The 22,203-nt window shown below is 39.6% G+C and overlaps 1 protein-coding gene across 1 annotated transcript; it reads right to left on the bottom strand.

The window, feature by feature from the left end:
• Positions 1-142: 142 nt before the first annotated feature.
• On the bottom strand, positions 143-21,917 carry hck (HCK proto-oncogene, Src family tyrosine kinase). Its single transcript, XM_061801035.1, has 13 exons — positions 21,722-21,917; positions 14,490-14,618; positions 13,719-13,752; positions 12,349-12,442; positions 12,150-12,245; positions 11,032-11,135; positions 9,755-9,904; positions 9,328-9,480; positions 9,051-9,233; positions 5,079-5,155; positions 4,653-4,806; positions 4,306-4,437; positions 143-1,579 (listed from the first exon to the last, which is right to left on the bottom strand). Exons 2-13 carry the CDS (start codon positions 14,607-14,609, stop codon positions 1,377-1,379), a joined length of 1,500 nt encoding a protein of 499 aa, XP_061657019.1. The 5' UTR covers positions 14,610-14,618; positions 21,722-21,917; the 3' UTR covers positions 143-1,376.
• Between the last annotated feature and the right edge of the window lie 286 nt (positions 21,918-22,203).

Raw genomic sequence — 22,203 nt, 5'->3', positions numbered from 1 at the left:
AAGCAACAACGAGAATCTGAAGACACCAAAATCTTTGCAGGCTGTTAAAATGCAAGAAAGGGAAGGAAATTTATTAAAGAAAAAAATCAGTCCGTGAGTCCAGACACAGATACGTGGCAAAAACTTTTCTTCATATTCAAATACTTTATTTGAAAACACAAAGTTTATTGAACCGCCACTAATTAAAAAGCAAGGTGATTTAAAAACATCTGGGTTCTTGATTCTTTACAAACATTCTAAAAAGACCATTGAAAACTCACATATTATCTTTTAGTTTTTCACTTAAACTCTCATTCACTGCCAGCCTTAGTTAACAGGAATATTTGCCCTCTAAAGCTGTCAATGGCAGTGAATGTGATGTATAAGGGGAGCAATTCATTATGAGAAGTTAAGATGTAAATAAGTTATTTTCTCAAAGAGCAAAATAAAGGCTAACTAACCCTAACCCAAATCAATGACTAGTAAGGAGTAATTTTAACCTAAAAACAAACTATACATCAACACAGGAAAAGGCACAAAGACAAAGAAACACTGAAAGACCCGAGTAAATAAAAATAGTCATGACATTAATAATTTTTTTCAAATGAGTCCTGTAATTTGCACACCACATCACAACTCTCATGATGTACAGTATTTAAATCAAACAAAAAAGCAGTTTGTAAATTGGGTCCCCTTATTTTTCGATGACTGTCATGCACTCCACAAAGATGGTGTGCATGCTGCAGTAAAATCATTTAATTTTTCCTTAGTTTTTAAAATGGTACAATACCTTTTTCTTGTTGTTTTTAATCAAACAATGACAGAACATACTTGCTGTGTTGAGCATTATGAAGTTGAATGCTCAGTTTTTATTCAACAGTACTGTGAGGTATTCATGTACATATACATTTATTGTCTCATACATTAAATTGTATCATTATTTTTCCAGTGGAGTCGATTTTTATTGATGGAAATTTTCCTTTTATAACACCCATTTAAGTGTCTTTCGACAAGTGCTTATTGTTGTAAAAAAAAAGTCCTCATTCTTTCCAAAGTTTGGATCAACTAGGTATCTTTGACGATTCATTACTGTTTTTTTCTAATTCATACTCCCATACAATTTTAATCTATTAAAAATGTGCACTAATTGTGGTCACAGTCCATTCTTGAGACCTTGGCCTGTGACAACACAGTCTCGAGTTTAAAATAAAAGACAAAAAGAAATTGCATTGCTGATTCAAAGTGGTGCTCTTTTGGAGGAAATTGTGTCCACAGCCTGCTGAGACATCCGTTCATTGAGGGTTACATGGATAAGGACATATGGGAAAATACTATACAGTATAACGTTTTTATACAAATATTACATCATAAGACTGCACAGTAACGATGTCTTTGAGTCATGGTTGCTGCTGGTACTGGCTCTCTGTGGCTGTGTAGAAATCCTCCAGGACACTCTGCAGGTAATCAAAGGTTGGACGGTCATCTGGTTTGTTCTTCCAACACTCGAGCATGATGTCATAGAGTTCCTTGGGACAACGGTCCTGACGCTGCATCCGGTAGCCCTTCTCCAGTGAACGGATCACCTCTGGGTTGGTCATTCCTGAAAATAAAATAAAATCACCTCTGTTACTGGTGGGATTTGGTGAATAACAACCTCTTGAGCATTAAAAGGACTCAAAGTAGATATCTTTGTTTTATTTTGAAATATATTAAATATTTTTAAAGATGAGGTTGCATGGTGGTGCAGCTGTAGAGCGTTGGCCTGACAGTTCTGAGGACTGGGGTTCAAATACCGCCCTGCCTTTATGGAGCTTGCATGTACTCCCTGTGACTGCGTGGATTTTCTCCGGGCACTTTGGTTTGCTCCCACGTCCCATGAACATGCATTCTTTGGAGATGCTAAATTGCCCATTGGTGGCTGTTTGTCTCTATGTGCCCTGCGATTGGCTGGCAATTAGTTCTAGGTGTACCCTCCCTCCGGCCTAATGGGAGCTGGTATTGGCTCCAGCACTCCTGCGACCCTCATGAGGATAAATGGCTCAAAAATGCATGGATGAGGGTTTAAAGATAAGTGCTGACAACTTATACAAAGACTTATAACAATATAGTGCTGACATTTTTAGCTCTATCTTGAGTATCTTTTTCAGCATTTGAGTTTTCCACTTTTTGTGAGCGGTGTTAAAACAAGTGACATGTTACATCACAAGCAGGAATGAGGGTGTTTACTTTTTAGCGTGAGTTCCCTCACCCAACTTATGAGTACACGTTTCATTTGGCTATGCAGCTAAGTTGTGCGTTAGCTGTGCGTAACTTCCATAACAAGGCGCATTTACAGTGAAGAAAATAGGCATTTGAACACCCTGCTATATTGCACGTTCTCCCACTTAGAAATCATGGAGGGGTCTGAATTTTTGATCGTACGTGCATGTCCACTGTGAGAGAGATAATCCAAAAAGAAAAATCCAGAAATTACAATGTATGATTTTTAAACAATTTATTTGTGTGACACAGCTCCAAATAAGTATTTGAACACCTGTCTATCAGCGAGAATTCAATTTACAAAACAGTTCAAAGACATTTTTTAAGATCCCAAAAATGAGACAATAACAAAAGCGATGGTATGACTTTTTAAATACATCAACATCACAAGCCGACTCTGAAGTCCACATTTTATGATGAATATTTTGTAAACTTTCACCGGAGACAATATGGCTTTACGGGTCACTCTATCCTAGTTGACTGGGCAGTTGACTGTCTAACTACCTGGGCTTCCTCCTACCATCTCGCTGTTATCAGGTCCCACAGTCACTTGTGACATTATCTCACCGACAACAAGTTCAGTTGTGTGGTTGTTTTTATGATTACAATCCACAATAACAATTCCATTTTTAAGTTGAGTTTAAAGATGATTTTAAATCGTACAAGCTATCACGTCCTCAGTATTTTTCATTTAATTTAACACAGCCACTTGACATGCCCACAGCCTATGAGAAGTTGCCCTAGTTATTCCAAATTTGAGAGCTGATTTTATATCCTGTAAGTCACTGATGGTGTAGTGCAGGGGTGCTCAATGCGTTGATCGATCCCGAGGCAGTCTTGGTGGATGCTGGGACCACATGCCAAAAAAAAAAAAGTCAGCCAATGTTCCCTCTAAACTGCGTGCATGCGCAATTGTACACTGCTGATGCAGTCTCTTCGCAGATATTCTGCGTTGCCGGCAAAAAAAAATAATTCAATTCAATTCAATTGAAAGTACAACATACAACTATTCAGTTTGTGGCATTTTGCAATGTGATTCAATGAGTGAGGGATGACTGGTTATTACATTGAATGGCACAATTCACATATGTACTGTAAAAAATGAAAAAAACCCACTGGTTTCTTTTGGGCAGCACATGGAACTTTCTCTACCAACAACCGCTGCTCAACCACACTTTCTTTTTCCTAGTTTACCTTACCCCCTCCCCCCATCCCCGCTCTTAAAGACGTACACTCATAATTGCAAATGTAACAGTGCTTACGCAACCCATCAATGTGTTTTATAATGACAGCGTCCACGACCCCTGCTTTAGTTCGCAACCCAGTCTGGGCGACGTAGAGCAAAGACGAGCTACACATGCTGCTTATGTTTACGTTCGATATTAATGGAGAAAGTTAAAAAATAAATGATGTTGTTTTAAGATGCAATGACTGTCAGAGTATGTGAATAATTGAAGAAAAAGTGGTTAAACTGGATGAGATTTTGTCTTTTCTAGTGGGAAAGGTCTGGTCTGAAGCCAAAGTAGAAAGTGCAAGATTAGCTGGTGTGTAATGTTAAAATTCCACTTTGACACAGCCTGATCCAGGATGAAAGCACAGACAATACACTGCACAAAATACTAATTCTCTATTTTAAATGTACATATATATTTATATGTACTATAATATATCACATAACATTTAATAATATAACATTGGGACCATAAAATCCGAAGGAAGTAGTATACATAGTGTAGTGTCTGTGTTTGACACAAGCATGTGACTTTGAGGTAGGGGATCATAGGGTGACGTTCGATATCTGCAAATCTGTTTGTGAGTGCCTGGCAGTGAGCTGTAGCCAACAGCTGCTTTTGCACGAGTTTACAGTACTGTTCTCCCGTCGTTCCATAAAAGACCTCAGGTCGATTTTCACACACGTGAAAGCATTATTGTGAGTACATGCATATTTCTGAAAAAACCCCAACGAAAAACAGTCTCTTCACGAAACACTGTGTTGTAGCGGCTCGGACGATGAATTGCTGCATAATGAGGAAACACTAAATACTGCATCGACGCTGAAGTTGTTACCTGGGTATGGTGTGCGTCCATAACTGATGATCTCCGTCAGCAAAATACCAAAAGACCAGACGTCTGACTTAATAGTGAAACAGCCGTAGTTAATGGCTTCAGGGGCCGTCCATTTAATGGGGAATCTTGCTCCTGGAGAACCACAAAAATTGCATTCATGCTTGTAATCCACATGTATTCATGCATTCATAGCAAACCTCAGAGTGAGGATCAGCCATTTCGCAAATCTCTCTCTTCCTTAAAACTGAGTATACCTGGCTGCTGCTGGAATTTCATTACTAATCTTCTGGATTCCTACTTAGTTAAAATAATAATAATAATAATAACAATATTGTTGTATGTCCAACCTTCCCTTGCTGTGTATTCATTGTCTTCAATGATGCGGGCGAGGCCAAAGTCAGCAATTTTGCAGACTAAAGCCTTATTGACCAGGATGTTGGCGGCCCTCAAGTCTCGGTGGATGTAGTTCCTCTGCTCAATGTAGGCCATGCCCTCTGCAATCTTGAAATAAACCAGTCACAGTAAAAGAATCAGAAAAAAATTCTTAGGAGGTTCTGCATCAAGCAGAACAGTGTGATTCAGTCAAGTGCAGAACAATTTTCAATAAGTGTTAGCATAATTTTGTAAACAACAAAGGGGAATTGGGACCAAAATACTGGTGGTATGGTTCCAATAATCGGATACAACCCATATGTACACGCCAAAATGAATTGTAAATATGCTTTAATTATAGTAGATGGCTGAATCGCTAAATGTGAGTGAGAGACTTTCACCTGGGCAGAGAAGTCAATGAGCTTGGGAAGTGGGATGCGATTGCCTTCGTCACTCTTCAGGAAGTCTAATAAGCTACCTGCACGCACAAGTATGGGCAAACATGTTGAAGAAAAAGCATGCAAACTGGGCTTCACGTGCTTAATTCTCATCACTGTCTTCTTGAGGGATGATTCATTGTGATTGAACATTTTTCCCGAGAAGGAACAAGTTTGAAGACTCTAATGTCAAATAAAATCGAACAATATTTGTTTTCAGGATTTGGTGTTTTGGTTTGTTAGTTAGCAGGATTGCAAAACTAACCACACACCGATTTACAAGAAACTTTCTGAAGAGGTAGTTAGTCCCTTTGAGGCTGAAGGGCTCATTATATTTTGGTGCAAAGCAGGATAAATAATGTAGCAGTTAAAGTTGTTTTCTTTTCGTCACAACAAAACCATCCTCCTTGGACTACAATATAATTTATAGAGTTCCGTTTGTCCATTCCTAATGGTTATTTCCATGAGGAGGACTGCTTAAATGAAGTTCCATCCATCCATCCATCCATCCATCCATCCATCCATCCATCCATCCATCCATTTTCTTAGCCGCTTATCTTCACAAGGGTCACGGGAGTGCTGGAGCTGTCCAGCTGTCAACGGGCAGGAGGCAGGGCACACCATGAACTGGTTGCCAGCCAATTGCAGGGCACATGGAGACAGACAACGGTCGCACTCACAATCACACCTGGGGGCAATTTAGAGTCTCCAATTCACGTTTCATGTTTGTGGGATGTGGATGACACCGGAGTGCCTGGAGAAAACCCAGGCAGGCATGGGGAGAACATTCAAACTCCACCCAGGCGACGCCGGGATTGAAGTCTGGACCCAATGACGTAGAATAAAAACTACACTGCGCACAGACCCCTTTCACATAGTAATTGGGCTTCAACTTCTGGTCAGGGCAAAACATTGCTTTGGGTACTATTTCACATGAAAGATGACATCCTTTGACATCCTTACAATTGTACATTGTGAAACATAATAACATCAAATTTAATTGGAATACATTGGGTTTAGCCTTTTTGGTGTCAATATGGTTAATTAAGTTGCATTGTTGGCTGTCAAAACCGTGCAGGTGGTTGCAAAGAAGTAACTTTCCACCCGTAAGTGTGTGTTAGTTTAACCTTCAGAATTATTATAATTATGAATGTGGAAAATGTATACTTACAGTGCAGATTAATGTGTTTGGAGTATATGATTTAGGTGTATAAGAGGCTTCTATCACTGATAATATATTTCAGTATCGCAGGCGTATATCACAGACCGATCACTTCTTCTATATCACAGTCACTGATATATATTTCAGAATCACTGTCTATCACAATTATTATTTATCGCAGGTTGTATACTGGTGAATATAAATGATGTTACCAACGTATCTCAATATGTGTACGCTAAAGGTTTCATTTCAAATTCATAGAGAATAATCTCTATTCAAGGGTATCAACTGAGTATGTGTTGTTGCGGGTGTTGTGACGGCGGGCTTAGTGCAGGTGGGCCTGTGTATTGATGTGTAGGTGAGACAGACTTCGCATGCGTGTTGTGTGCTAAGACCCAATGAAGCGCTATAAAAGCGAATCGATGCTCCATGTTATTACTACTCCTGCCATTGAGCTTCGAAGGTGCGATGCGAGAAGGGAGTTAACCTCAAGGAGGACAACCTCAGCCCAGGAGAAGACAACATCTCCCCAGCGTCTCCCGACCACGGCTAGGTGACTGGAGCAGTAACAGTGAACAATGTGTATACAGTATGTGAAGACGAAGTGGGACAGTGAGATGACTGAGGAGAGGCGAAAGGAATACATTGAGATGCGACGTAGGGCAAAGGTAGAGGTGGCGAAGGCTAAACAAGAGGGATATGACAACATGTACACCAGGTTGGACACGAAAGAAGGAGAAAAGGATCTCTACAGGTTGGCCAGACAGAGGGATAATGATGGGAAAGATGTACAGCAGGTAAGTGTGATTAAGGATAGAGATGGAAATCTGTTGACTGGTGCCAGTCGTGCACTGAATAGATGGAAAGAATACTTAGAGAAGTTGATGAATGAAGAAAATGAGAGAGAAGGAAGAGTCGAAGAGGCATGTGTGAAGGATCAGCAAGTGGCAATAATTAGCAAGGGGGACGTTCGAAAGGCACTACAAAGGATAAAAAATGGAAAGGCAGTTAGTCCTGATGAAATACCGGTGGAGGTATGGAAGACCAACTTATTCAACAGTATACTAGCGGGCGAGAAGATGCGTGAAAATTGAGGAAAAGTGTGCTCGTTCCCATTTTTAGGAACACAGGGAGAGCTGTGGCAACTATAGAGGAATAAAGTTGATGAGCCACACAATGAAGTTATGGGAAAGAGTAGTGGAGGATAGACTCAGGTCAGAAGTCAGTATCTACGAGCAACAGTATGGTTTCATGCATAGAAAGAGTACCACAGATGCACTATTTGCCGAGAGGATGCTAATTGAAAAGTACAGAGAAGGTCAGAAACACTAAGTCTTTGTGGATCTAGAGAAAGCCTATGACAGATTACTAAGAAATATGTTAGAATAGTACAGGACATGTATGAGGGCAGCAGAACAGTAGTGAGGTGTGCTGTAGGTGTGACAGAAGAATTTAAAGTGGAGGTGGGACTGCATCAGGGATCAGGTCTGAGCCCCTGGAAGATGCACGAGATACACTTAGATGGAAAAAGATGACACGCTGTGGCGCCCCATAACAGGACAAGCCAAAGGAAAAAAGAAGATACAGTTCATGTGTGGAATTTATTGATAACATTTCTGAGCTTGTTGATCCTTTTGTACAAAAAATGTCCGAAAAATTCCTTGTAATTTGTGGAATACATCAATTGAAATGCCTGCTACACAAAGACGAGAGGTGGAAGTGGCAGTTGACTTGTGTGGCATGGAGAATATTATTAAGGTCTGTGCCTCCTATGACATATATATGTGTCAATTTATCTTCTGAAGTTTCCTGGGCATGCTGCAAATGTTTACATTGTATTCATGTTTCTTGGGACCCAAGTATTTAGATTTATCGCATTGTTTTCCATCACAATGCACATATGTTTACCTTGCTTTTTGCCCTGACCGGAAGTCAAAGCCTATTGACCATTGCGGCAGACACAGTGTAGTCTACTTTTTAATCTACGTCATTGCCTGGACCTCAGAACTTTGAGGCCAACACCTTACAGATGCGTTACCGTGCCTCCTTAGATGGAATTACAAACAAATTTGTCAATCTCACTTTTACTAGAGAAATTTAGTATTCAATATTAGTTAAATCTTGTTGTAGTGTTCGGAACTACTAATATATATATATATATATATATATATATATATATATATATATATATATATATATAAAACTAGGAAGTTGAACATTTCTGACTTTTTGACCAAAAGCGTACAAACACTCGGTTTTAGGGTACACGGGATCGAAGCCAGGAAATTTATATTGCAATAAAGAAATCTGACTGCACAATGAGATTGTCCACAAAAAATGTAGACTAAGTGTAGAACTGTAATTACAATATAATTTTAATATTTATGTGTTATCCTAAGCACCTGCCTTTCTCATGTGTTTTGCTACTACTCTGCCTAATCAGTGAAAAAAAATTATGGAACATATCACCAAAAATATTGAGTTTGTTATCAAGATATACACTAATTTTAAGCATAATTGACGACTTTATAATGTACCTGTAATCATATTAAATGACAGACTTATTTAAGGTGGTGAGGTCACATCACATAAGTTCCAAAAGAGATAATTTACCCAGCAGTCGAGAACACAGCACAAATGCTATTCTGGTTGAGCATTGAGTGACAGGATGTTACATGGTGGACATGTACAATCAATGTAGCGTTTGTAATAGATTTCTCTGTTTGGGTTTAAACGAGAGATAAAGCCATGTTCAAGCCTTCGAGTACACATACCTTTTTCCATTAATTCGGTGATAATATAAATAGGCTCCTCCTTGGTGACCACAGCATTGAGTCGCACCAATTTGTCGTGCTGTAAAGTCTTCATCAGGTTGGCCTCAGCCATGAAGGCTTCAACTGACATACTTCCAGGTTTCATGGTCTTCACTGCTACCTTGGTGTGTTTGTTGTAAGTAGCTGAGCACAAAACATTTAATGTAACACATCAAAATGCTACGCTCCTAAAGACAACACCAGCAGTGTAGAAAAAAGTTGCTTGAATGTTTTGTACCTAGCCAGACTTCTCCAAATTGGCCAGCACCAAGCCTCTTCTCCAGCTTAAGTGATGACCTTGGGATCTCCCAGGCATCTTTCTCCCAGGGTTTCTCAGGTTTTGGACTCAGGCAAGGGTTGGTCAGGGTTTGGCAAAGGCCATCGCCCTGCTCTGGGGGGGGAATAGTTGGAGTTTGATGATCTGAAGCAATGTATCTTCTTTTTTTTCAATGTAAACTAAAATATACCTCTGCCTCAAAGGTTTTATAGTTAAGGTCAGATGAGACTTCATTTTGCATCCCCAAGTATAACAGATATTGTAACCACAATATGACTTTTTTTTACATTCACGGGCTTAAGAATGAAGCACAGTATTGTCCTGATTTTATAAATTTGACAACTCTGCAGGACTATATTAAAAACTCAGTCGGCCCCAAGTCACTCACTCTTGTAATGCTTGACCATGTCCTGCAGTGTGCTGAATGTGATCCGTGGAGAGATGTAGAATCCTCCGCTGTCCAGCATACGGATTTTATAATGTTTAACAGTGTCACCAGACGGGCCGTCACTGTCCCTGACAGACAGAGAGAAGCTTCCTGTGGTGAAGGAGAATGAAGGAAAAGCTGTTACTGTGACAAGTGTGGCTTTTTAGTACTCATGTAAATATTTTTCAACAGTGCTTTGCCTGCTTCCTTGCACTGGTGTTCAGCTATCCCATAAAACCAAACATTTTGTTCCTAAAATAAGTGAGGAAAAAAATCTGCTCCTGGAATTAGTATGCATTGACTTCATAAGATTCCATCTATCCACCCATCCATTTTCTGATCCGTTTATCCTCAGGAGGGTCGCGAGAGTGCTGGCTCCTGTCATTGGGCAGGAGGCAGGGTAAACCCTGAGCTGGTCACTAGCCAATCGTCGGGCACATGGAGACAGACAACAGTCACACTCACAATAACACCTAGGCCCAATTTAGAGTCTTTCCAATTAATGCATGCTTTGGGGATGTGGGAGGAAACCGGAGTGCCTAGAGCAAACCCACGTAGAACATGCAAACTCCACACAGGCGGGGCCGGGATTTGAACCCCAGTCCTCAGAACTGTGAGGCCAATGCTCTCCAGCTCTTCCACCATCCCACCTCGATAAGATTCGTATACTGTAATAGGATTTTGAATCATAAAACAAAACCTTTTTCTTTGGAGAAAATTCAAAATGGTCTTACAGTAAGGACAAAAAATGTTTTCACAAGTAATAATAGTAGCAAGACAGGGGTGTCACACTCATTTTTGTCGCGGCCCACATTGTACTTAGAGTTTCCCTCAGAAGGCTGTTACGACTGTGAAAACATGAAAATCTTTCACCACCTCATATTTACACATTAAATTTATGAAGTAATTTTGGAATAAGAAATCAAGGGTAATGCGTTTTTTAGCTATTGCTGTTTGGTCACACAAACATGCAATATCTCAATGTTATAATTTATGATATGACAATTTTAAATTTTGGTACAGATTTGAACGAAAATCCAAAAAAGTTGATACACATGATTTTCCTTCGCAGGCCACATAAAATCATGAGGAGGGCTGGACCTGGCCGCTAGACCATGAGTTTGACTCCTCTGTAGTAAGTTTTGAATGTATTGATTGCCTACTCTGCACAATTTAGTCCCAAAACAAAATGGGATGAAAGTCTGGGCTCTACTAAATTTGGAATATCCTCAACTCACCTTTGTTGGTCTCGCTGTCTCGAATCATGAACGATCCAACTTTGTTCCCGGGGGCCAGCAGCTGCCTTTCGGCATCTCTGCGGCTAATGCCCTTAAAGAACCACCTCGACAACAGGAAACAGCCATTAGAGCGGAAACCACATGTCAGTTCAAAGCGAGGTTCTCTTTCCTTTCGAGCAGTTTTGTCCTTCTACTTTACTTTCGTGCCATACTAAATTAATCAAATCAAATAAAATTACATTTCACCGTCACGTTCTTGAAACATGTAGCTGAATACAGAACAAGAAATACAAATACTGTACATATAGTTAATTTTACAATAAATATTGGGATTAAGTGAAACGAGCCAGGATTTGTAATATAGTGACAAAACAAATAGCACATTATGATTCCATTATCAGCCATACATGCTCATGAAATAACATACCCTGACCATGTTAAATGTGGTTTACTAGTGTTGTAAATGTATTTACATCCATCCATACATCCATTTTTTTTGCTGCTTATCCTCATGAGGGTCGCAGGGAGCACTGGAGCCTATCCCAGCTGTCAACGAGCAGGAGGTAGGGTACACCCTGGACTGGTTGCCAGCCAATCACAAGGTACATCGAGACAAACAGCCGCACTCACAATCACACCGAGGGGCAATTTAGAGAATCCCTTTGTGACTTTTACATTTTTCACACAATCAATAGACTGTCCAACAAACCCTCCCAAAAATGACTTTCTTGGAGAGCAATATAACATGTTAGTCACACGTATGGCAAGGTTTCAGGTCACCCATCCTACAACCCATTAACTGAGCCCCACTTCCTTTTTTTGATTAGAATTGGGGGATGGTCAAGACTTGAAAAAAAAGTCAACTCATCTTAAATATTTTTTTACATTCAAATATGGACCTGGATTAGTACAGTATGCTTGAATTTCTTAAATGGTGCAGCAAACATTTTCTACTTATGCACGTTGTACTTGAATTTATACGCCGAGACGTTATCACGGCTTAGAGTGAATGGCAACGAAAGGCACGCTTCTTCCTTATTACACACACACAATGTACTGATTTTGAGGTGTAGCGTTCGAATAATTTGGTCCTATTGCTGCTTTGACTGTCTACTTACTCCTCTGCCTCCAGGGTATCTTTAGCAACATAATTGCTGGGGATGAAGCCTTCTTGACCTATACTGATCGACTTTGCTCGCCACCACTCCCCTGATCTATGGAGAAAGGCAAACAAGAATATTTATTGACCTGAAATTAATTTATGTCAATCAGTCCAACAAGAAAGAAAACTAATGTCACTGATGACTGTCTACTCACTCCTCCAAAATTTTAAGTTTGTCTCCCTTCTTGAAGCCAAGGTCTCCATCATGAATGGCATCGTAATCGTACAGTGCTATCGCAATGTTGTCTCCTGCAGCAACAGGGGAGAAGGAGAGAAATTCATCTTCAAATCTGGATATTTAAGCGCTCCAGGAAGAAAATCCACCCTCAAGATTTGTTTCATTGCAGTGTACATACATGTCACCCCCAGGTCCATTTATTAAAATGCCTTGAGAAAATAACTTGTGCTGAACTATTTAGTGTGACCTCCTCTTATACTTAGTTTAAGCCGACCTGCCTCTGTTAATCATAAATGGAATGGGAACTTATTTAGCCTCATTATTGCAGAAGTATAGTGTCTAGGTCTGAAATGTTGATGCTGTCTGAAATCATTCCAACAAGAACTAACAGACCCATCCATCCATTTTCTGAGCTCCTCACAAGGGCTGTGTGAGCCTATCCCAGCTAATTTTGGCCTTAGTAAGATTAAGGCAAGAAGGTACAACAGAAGCTACCTAGAGTAAAATAATTCACGCTTCAGTGTCACCATACACATCTCTTCTTATCAAGTTAAGGTAATGTTCTTGTTCAAAATTTTACTCAACAGTAGATGACATATTTTTACATGTTGTAACAAGTAAAAGTGTACGTATACATGTATACATAGCTATTGAATTTGTTATTATCCCTCCATTATTAGAATTAAGATTTACTCACATTAGTTACAGCAGATGTGTCAAACTCAAAGCCCTGGGTCCAGATACGGCCCACCACATTGTTTTTTTGTGGCCCACCAAAGCGAATCATGTGCATCAAGTTCCATGATTCTCGCTAAAATAATCACCAAAACTTAAAATTCTCATGTGTAATAAATGTTAAAATATTGAAAGCACTTTTTGTTACCAAACCACTTTATACAATAATTGAACAAACTATCATCCTTGACTTTTGATTTCTTTCTGTTGTGTATGCATAATAATATGATGAGGTAACACACAGTCAATACTGAGGGTAACCATAACAATGTAGCTCACGACAAATATGACTTAATGTTTTTATTGTACTCCTGTTATGCTCTTGTCACTTAAATATGCAACTGAACATATTTCTTCAATGTTACTGAATATTTTAGGCCCAAGGTCTGTTCCACAATGATATAGGATGTCATCCTTTGGCCTAAACAACTATCTTTCCTTTGTGTGTTGAAAATGCTTACTGCTTGTGTGTATTGCCCTACGCGGTGCTGGGCAATATTGCACTTGTGCTAGTCCACGCTATGCAGGTGTGATATAGTACGTTGCAGAAGATGCAAATACCAAGGGTGGCTATAAAGGAGAGGAAGTGTGTCAAGAGAGATTGGAACAAACCATCTGTTATGTTGGCAATGGATGGCATTTTGCCCTGTGGACAAACAAAAGAGAGCCATCAAACATCAGGGTGTTGTTGGTAGTGTTTCACTTGCTAAGTATATAAAAAGCTGCCAGGAAGCAAAAGAAGCAGTGTGTGCGATCATGGTGCATTTACAGGTTGACTGATCTTAGATATTGCTTAACAGGGAGGTTTTAATCACGCATCTCCTGCCTTCTTGATGCTCTGCTTCTGCTTTCATCACTTCTTCTTTCTTCACTTTGGGTGAAAGACAGGAAGCGATGGCCAGAGGAACCACACTTGATAGAAAGCAGCAGCACAGCACTGCTACCCATGACATACATACGTTAAAACTCTGTCCAATATCCAAATTCCAAACATGCAACACTGGACATTAATCTAGCCATTCTCAAAATTTCAGTGCAACAACCAATTCATACGAACTAACTTGTTTTCATAAAAAGCAGGGTTAAGAGTAAGCGTGGGAAATTCCCATCGGCATCAAAAGGGAAGGGCTGTATCTTTCTCAAGGACATTTGACAAGCCTGGAGGGAAGTTGGAAGTTACCCAACAACTGTCCAACTGTACTCTGCCATATATATATATACACACACACACACACATGTACATATACATACACACAACACACACACATGTATATGCAGCAAGCACAGAGCATGGGAATGTTACCCGGTGACGCGAAATATAAAAGAAGAAATACTGAATCTCGTGTTCGATTTGACTAAATTCCTTTCAAAGTGTTTGCTTACAGTTTTAGAATTTTCCACCGTGGGATCTTTCACATAGTGGGTTGTCAGTGCACTTTTCTGTCCCTCACTGCTCCCTTTCCGAAGATGCTCCCGGTCCTTCTTTGAGCACACGCAGCCCATGGTGCTGTCCTGGTGGAGGAGGAGAGCAGAAGAGACACTTTTAGATCCCATCAAATAGACTCCTATGCACGATTTTAGATGTTGGCATTTATTATAAGCAGAATACAGTCACTGTGATTTGACGGGCGCACCAGTGCAAATACTTACAGTAAGCTATATGTGATGCAAATACAGTTGGAGGGATTTTTCTTTTCAACCATCCTACAATATAGTGCATTTTTTGGTGATGTGTCTAAAATGTTACTGGGAGGCATAAAACCAGAATGTCACAGGATATAATACATGGAGGACAAATACTCTTTTTGACATATCTGGATCCCACATAGTGGATATATCTGGAACGTGCCTTGCTTGACATTTTCATTGAGTACAGCTGTGTAAGAGTGAGGCCCCGTAGCTCAGTGGTTAGAACACTGGCTTGGTAAACCAGGGGTTGTGGGTTCGTATCCCACTGGGGCCTCCACTCCCTGAAAAGGGTTGCGTCAGGAAGGGCATCCGGCGTAAAAATTGTGCCAAACATATATGCGCGTTCTGAGATGGCACCCTGTGGCGACCCCGAAAGGGACAAGCCGAAAGAAAATTTTACAGCTGTGTAAGAGCATGGCCAATCTGCTTGGATATCGTTGTCATCCACATGTTTGCATGAAACCAGGGCTTGACACTAACACTCGATACCCAGGTACATTTCGGCAGTGGTGGGTAACACAGTCACTCCCACTAAGCCATCTTGGTGTGTTGCACAAAGAGGAAACCCGAGGATACTGAAACGAAACTTATTTTGAATGAAAAGTTGGAGGCAGGTTGAGAATGACTCATATATGGCCCAGAAAATTGGATCACGGTGAAAGTCTTGCCACGTATTGCCTGCAGAGAAGTTAAGGGGTTTTCTTTCGGGGTCAGAATGAGTAACTTAATAGTAGAAAGAATAAAGGATCATGAATGGACTAGAAAGGATTCATAAATGATGGATCGTGACTAAACGGCCAACATGGCGGGGTTCATTATAGGACGCTGTGAAATCTCTCTTACTTATGAAGTAGACAAAGCATGCATGCTTTGAGGAAGAAAGGTCGACTTTTCACAGACTATGAGAGGATGTACGATGATTATGTTAAATATGAATTATGTGCTTGTTAATTAAAGGTAGAGGTTGAAGGTTTTTGCCTAACAGATGAATGCTTGCTCATGTTGTGTTTACAAACTGCAACGAACAAACCACTAAGCTCTCCCTTTGAAGTTTGTGAGAAAGCTAGTTTTGTGTTAACATGATCAATTTAGATATCGTCCAAGCTGGATGAGGCAATAGGTTTGATAGTTGGAAATCAACATGAAGGAAGTATCGACTTCAGATATTGTCAACTTCAGTTCCTTGTGAAGACAAATCTAGTGTAAAACAAAAGACAGTCGAGCTGTTTAATATTTCTATTTTCTTTTTCCTGGTTTACTACCACTGGCCTCCACCAATCACCTAAATCAGAAGGAAGTTCTTAGACCTGTTTCACCTAATGCCTGACCGCCTTTTACCATCTGAAGAACATATCTAGGGTGAAGGTTTGCACATGTCGAGCACATCAGGAGAAGCTCATCCAAGCTTTAATCTCAAGTAGACTTGACTATTGTAATGGTATTCTGACTGGGCTCCCCAAAAAGAGATTAAACAGCCACATCTCGTTCAGAATGCTCCAGCTCGGGGTGTGACCGGAACAAAGCGGTCAGAGCATATAACTCCAATTCCAGTCTTTACACTGGCTTCCACTCAGTTTCACAATAGATTTTAACGTTCTGCTACTGTTATATAAATCATCACTTGGTTTAGGTCCTGAATACATGAAAGAAATGCTAATGGAATCCAAACACAGTAGAGATCTGAGATCGACTGACTCAGGTCTAATAACAGAATGCAGAGTCCAAAGCAAACATGGTCAAGCAACATTTACCAATTACACTGAAAAAAAATATGAATAAGTTGCCAACAGAGGTGACATCAGCCCCGTTTCTTTTTTCTCGTGTCTTAGAATGGTTCTACTTTTCAGTGATATTTCTTGCACTGAAAGGTGTTTTAATTGTACTTTTTCAAATGCTTTTATTTATGTATTTGAATGATTTTAATCCAGTAAAGCGCATTAAGTTACCTTATGTATGAAATGTGCTACACAAATATATTTGCTTTCTTTTGTTTGCTTTGCTAATGCAGAAGTTGGTCGCTCATAATCTAACATCAAAACTAACATTATCTAACAACAAAACTGTGGCTAGTGAAAATGCTGAATGGTGAGAAACCCTGGGAAACCATGAGCCACAGTGGCTGGTGGGCAAAAAAGTTGATGACAAGCCCTGAATACGACCACGCTGAAACAGCGCTGAGGCATCAAGTGAATGTGACGAGATGAGACTATAGAGCTCGTGCACCTACGTCACCGAAGTCACGTGACTAGCCATGCTGCCGGTCAAGCAAAGCATTGTTCAATGCTAAATCGGTTGGAGATGACACAAAAATATGTCTTATAGCACGCTGCCCAGAGCCTTGTCCGATACCATTAGACATTTAGAAGGTGAAAATAAACAAAGGTACGTGGAAAAATTAGATAAACTTGGCATCGAGGTCCCGTATTTAATGCTGTCGTATTTAAGGCAATGTTTTTGCTGATAAGAAAGTGGACTGTTAACCCACTTCCGCTTGTATTGGACAACTAGATCTACGCATGTATCTGGTGAGTAAGTCGTCGACATTTACATGGAAAAGTTTGAAAGCGTATAAAAGTCTGGACGCATACAAATACTTAGTTGCTGGATCTGTTTTCAATCAGGAATAAATCCCACATAGTGATGGGTTGAAGGCTCGTGAACGCGGAAGTGTGTTCGGTGACACGTTAACCTTTGCCGGAATCCATTAATCTTTTCAGCTCATATTAAATACAAATACCAATATTTAAATAAATGACCCCTGGTTTTATACAAACTTGCATTCAGTAACTATGATTAAAAAAAAAAAGACTACAGATTTTCGGCTTGTGAACGCGGAAGTGTGTTCGGCGACACATTAACAATTGCTGGAATCCATCGATCTTTTCAGCTCATATTCAATACAAATGCCAATATTTAAATAAATTACCCCTGGTTTTACACAAATCGCCACAGAACGTACATGGAAGCGATTGCGGCCACACTTAACCTCCGTAAACCTCTGCGACAAAAATTTTTTTTAATACGCATTCTTCTCAAATGACCCAATTTGGCATTATAAATTCTTGGTAATTTCAGATTAAAAAGAAGAATTCCTACATGAAATGAAGCGTGTTTGTATTTTGGTTGGGCACCATCCATCATGTTTAATTGCTGAAATCCATTGATATTTTCCAGTCTTTTCAGATGGTGTTACATAGAATGATCTCTTTGATTAATGTATCTGTCTCGTCTGTTGTGACAACCAACAGCACAACAGGTCTCGGGCAATTTGAAAATTCTGCTCTGGTGCAACAGCTCCCCCAGTGGAGAGCAGCTTAGTTTGACCGGCAATATGGCGCTGGGATATAGAATTGTATATTACAGGGTGAAATAATATAGTCCAATATAGAACTTACTCACGTTGTGCTCTACCATAATGTGTTACCTCTTTCTTAGCTTTGGATCTTACACAGTATCTGACTAATGCATGCATGAATGTTAGCTGGCATTTCATTCACTGTTCTTTCAGCTATTTGGTGGTCGGTATACAAATCATGAAGGCTGTAACTGCCCATTCACCCCCATGGTTCAACACATTTTGGGTACCAAATGAAATGAGTGCCTCACTTCACTCCGACTGATTCACCCATTGCTCCCACTTAGCTGAGATACTTGATGTGAAAAAAAATCCATGAGCGGTCCCTGCGTCCTCAGATATCATGATTTGTCATCCTTCACCCAACTAGGAAGTCAGAGACATGTAAATAATTCCAGCTGTGGAATGTTTATCGTAAAACTTTGATAGAAAGATTTTTTTACATAGTATGATAGTGTTGGAGACCGTATTAAACAGAACTACATCACTTAATACAACAAAAATATATACAATCAAGTAGCTAAGATTTTTGTCTGAAAATATGCAGAACTGCCAAATGGCAAATTATCTCGCTTTATTGTAAGTGTCAGAAATTAAGCTAATTTAGTTGACGTTTGGCGGCATGGTGGCTCAGCTGGAAACCGTTGGCCTCATGGTTCTGAGGTCCTGGGTTCAATCCCGTCCCCGCCTGTGTGGAGTTTGGACGTTCTCCCTGTGTCGGTTGTGGTTCGTCTCAGGGCACTCCGGTTTCCTTCCAAAAACATGCAACATTAATTGGACACTCTAAATTGCCGCTAGGTGTGATTGTGAGTGCGGCTCTTTGTCTCTATGTGCCCTGCAATTGGCTGGCAACCAGTTCAGGTTGTACTCCGCCTCCTGCCCGTTGACAGCTGGGATAGGCTCCAGCACCCCCCATGATCCTTTTGAGGATAAACGGCTGAGAAAATGGATGGATAATTGAAGCTTTGTTTGCCATAAAACCAAAACTTATTTTCATCCATTGCTGTAAATATTAGAGAAAAGAATATTGTATTACAAATCACCATAATTATCTCGGAAGCAGTTTTACTGTTGACATTGGGAAGAGTGCAAAATTTACATTTTTTGAATGAGATATGTAGCATCTTTTAAAATGTTTCCATCGATGAGTGGAAACTTTTGGAACTGTGAGGGAGGAGTGACAGCTCCAGATTTTTTCCTAGACTTTACACCGATTTGATCAGGCTTATCGATATTGGCCTTTAATTGGTATTTGTGCCGATCAGATGATCGGCTTCAATGTCATAATTCGCACATTTGATCAATGATGTCGTTGATTGGCTCTGCAAAAGACATTTACTCCGCGTAATCGTCACGCACAGTAATCTGAATCCAAAAACTAGTTTATTTTTATATTGCAGACTTTGTATTTTTTCACATCTTTTGACGTAGTACAGTTAATATCTGATAGCCAATAGTTACTTAAAAAAAACAGACAACATATACTGCCTGGCTCAGACTGCAAGACAAATTTGCTCTTTCATGATTCCACTGTCAGACTACTCCAATAAAATCATCCCGTCAACTCAAAACACTCGGTACCATGGCGACAACAACAAAAGTAGATTGTGCCAACTGTATAATATGACGAAAAAATGGGGGAAATGTATGTTGTTGGTCACCGGTGCTCAGGACAAAAACTTTCAGTCAAGGCTTGCTTGAGGTATCTTCACATACTTTTCATATGATACTGCTCGCAACCAGGCAACAAAACGTGATGTACCCTAGCAAGTTAGTGCTAGCGCTAGTACCAGCAGTTGTGTGGAAACATGCTGGCATTCTGTCGAATCATGCTCAAAAGTTTTGGTGTGGATGAAGTAGGCCTAATTAGATTACAGTGAAGAAATTTCATTACATTAAGTTGGCACTCAATATTTCTGCAAAGTTGATTGATTAGATTTAATGATCTGACCAGAGCAGTGATTTCCCACTTTTACGGAGCCAAGGCACATTTTTTACAGTTAAAAATCTCACCGCACACCAACAAACAAACATGTCATAAAACGTAGATACAATCATTTGTGTATGTACTGTAAGTACTACCATCTAATAGAAGGCAATGGTAATAAAGTGGCAGGGGGGAAATGGTTTCAAGTGATCCTAACCCAGGAAGTGAAAAAGTCCTATCAGTGGACATCCAAGTGAAGAAACTTAAAACGGAAGAACACAATGAGAGAGATTAGGTGGACTTGAAATGAACCTGTATATGAATGATTATAGTATAGGAATTATAGCACACTGGATGACTGACATATTATCTGCACGGTTGCAAATCTATCAACAGAAAAGTGGAGTGAAATAACTCCCTCTTCCCATATTTCAGCAGGTTTATGATACCTCCCCTGCAAATGAGGAAAACGTCTTTGCCCCATGAATATTTGTCACATACCGATTTTTTTCGGATTTATATACTGTATCTACATATATATTCTGATTTCTGTGAATGATTAAATGAAAAAAAATTAATTATTGCCAATCTTTATAGATGCACCCGATTGTATTGTTGTAGATATTGTTAACAACACATTCATTTTGAAATCAGAAGTCATAAAAAATCATACCGTGGAAATACGAAAGCACACAACTATTGTTTGGTTTATGACATAAATCAAACATGCAACATGCAACCAAATCCCTTTGTAACATAAACTTTGTTACAATGGGATTTGCTCCAACAAAAATGTAACATTTGTTAAAAGTGAGGAAGAAAATTATAATTTTTCTGCCAATGTGAAAAATAAAAAAGTAAAAGTAGTAAACAGCCGATTTGCTTTCAAGGGCCATAAACTGTTAAAGTCTGACCTTTGACCTCTGCCACAAAATTGATGATTGAATGAATCATGTTTACAAGTCAGTCTTTTGCAATGTGTTATATGCAACACATAAGAAGGAATGTCAACATGAGAGTTTGGTCTTCATTTGGTGTGTTTCTGTGCTAAAATGTAGACTGAACCATAAAATGTGGTGTTGACATTTTCAAACTGTAGTTTATGGAACAATCTCCTGTTGGAATTCCACAGTTTGTAATGTGGAGGATTAAACAATGACCTTTGCCTTTCTAATTCTATATTTTCACAGCACACAGAGCATCTATCCCAATAAATATAGCTTCATGTATGCATTTTCAGTTTAATCCTCCAAGGATTAAAATGGGTTTGAGATAGATACTACCGCATTTATACTGAACTTGGCTTCCTACTGGATGAGATATTTATTCGGTCGTGACTACATTTTAACGGTGAAAAAATACTTCAAACCCTTCAGTGGAACAGAAAGTCCATTTTAGACTGAGCCATTATTCTCAGACTTTTAAAAAACGCAATTGCTTTAAAAATGTGATATCACCAATCGGATACGTGCACGCTTCGCCTATTGTTGTCACTTGAAAATTCAATTTATTTAATCAACTCAATGTGTCAATGTTAATGATGCAAAAATTATTATAATTTCATTCCTTTAGGACATTGTCTTCCTCTGCGTTGCTTCGACCGTGACGTCACACATTTGAACAAACAAACAAAAAACGACTCACCGCCGCTTCAGACGACGACTTGAACGAGATTGTGATATTTCAGTCAGAAAATATTCCTCATTTCGTTGGAGATGCGTCCATTATTAGGGAGCGTACTAGAGAATGAGGAGCGCAGAAGCAAGTGAGACTTTGGCAGGAGGAAGTTGCGCGTGTGCTGCTAAGCTTGAGCGAGCTGACGAAAGGGGAACCATGCGTGCAGCCGCTTCTCCGAATACAACACTTGTTGTATTGAAAGTACACGCCTGGGTTAAAAAAGAAAAACGCTTCTACTCGTATAGAAGGCACCATTCCTTTTTCGAAATATCTGTAGTTGAGCTCAGTGAGTTTCAATGTTATAAATTTGTCTGTTTTGCTCTTAAGAAGCTCGCTACTTTACCATCAAATCTTCTTCCTCACTGTCCTCAAGTCTTCCCTCATTACATTCTGTAAAAGGTGGATCTCAATAAAATAGAATAGAAGGTCAAAATGTCCATTTATTACAG

This window comes from Syngnathoides biaculeatus, chromosome 2, assembly GCF_019802595.1.
Source record: "Syngnathoides biaculeatus isolate LvHL_M chromosome 2, ASM1980259v1, whole genome shotgun sequence".
NCBI classification, from domain to species: Eukaryota; Metazoa; Chordata; class Actinopteri; order Syngnathiformes; family Syngnathidae; genus Syngnathoides; species Syngnathoides biaculeatus.
Note: the sequence above shows the minus strand (reverse complement) of the source record. Positions and strands in the feature narration are given on the sequence as shown.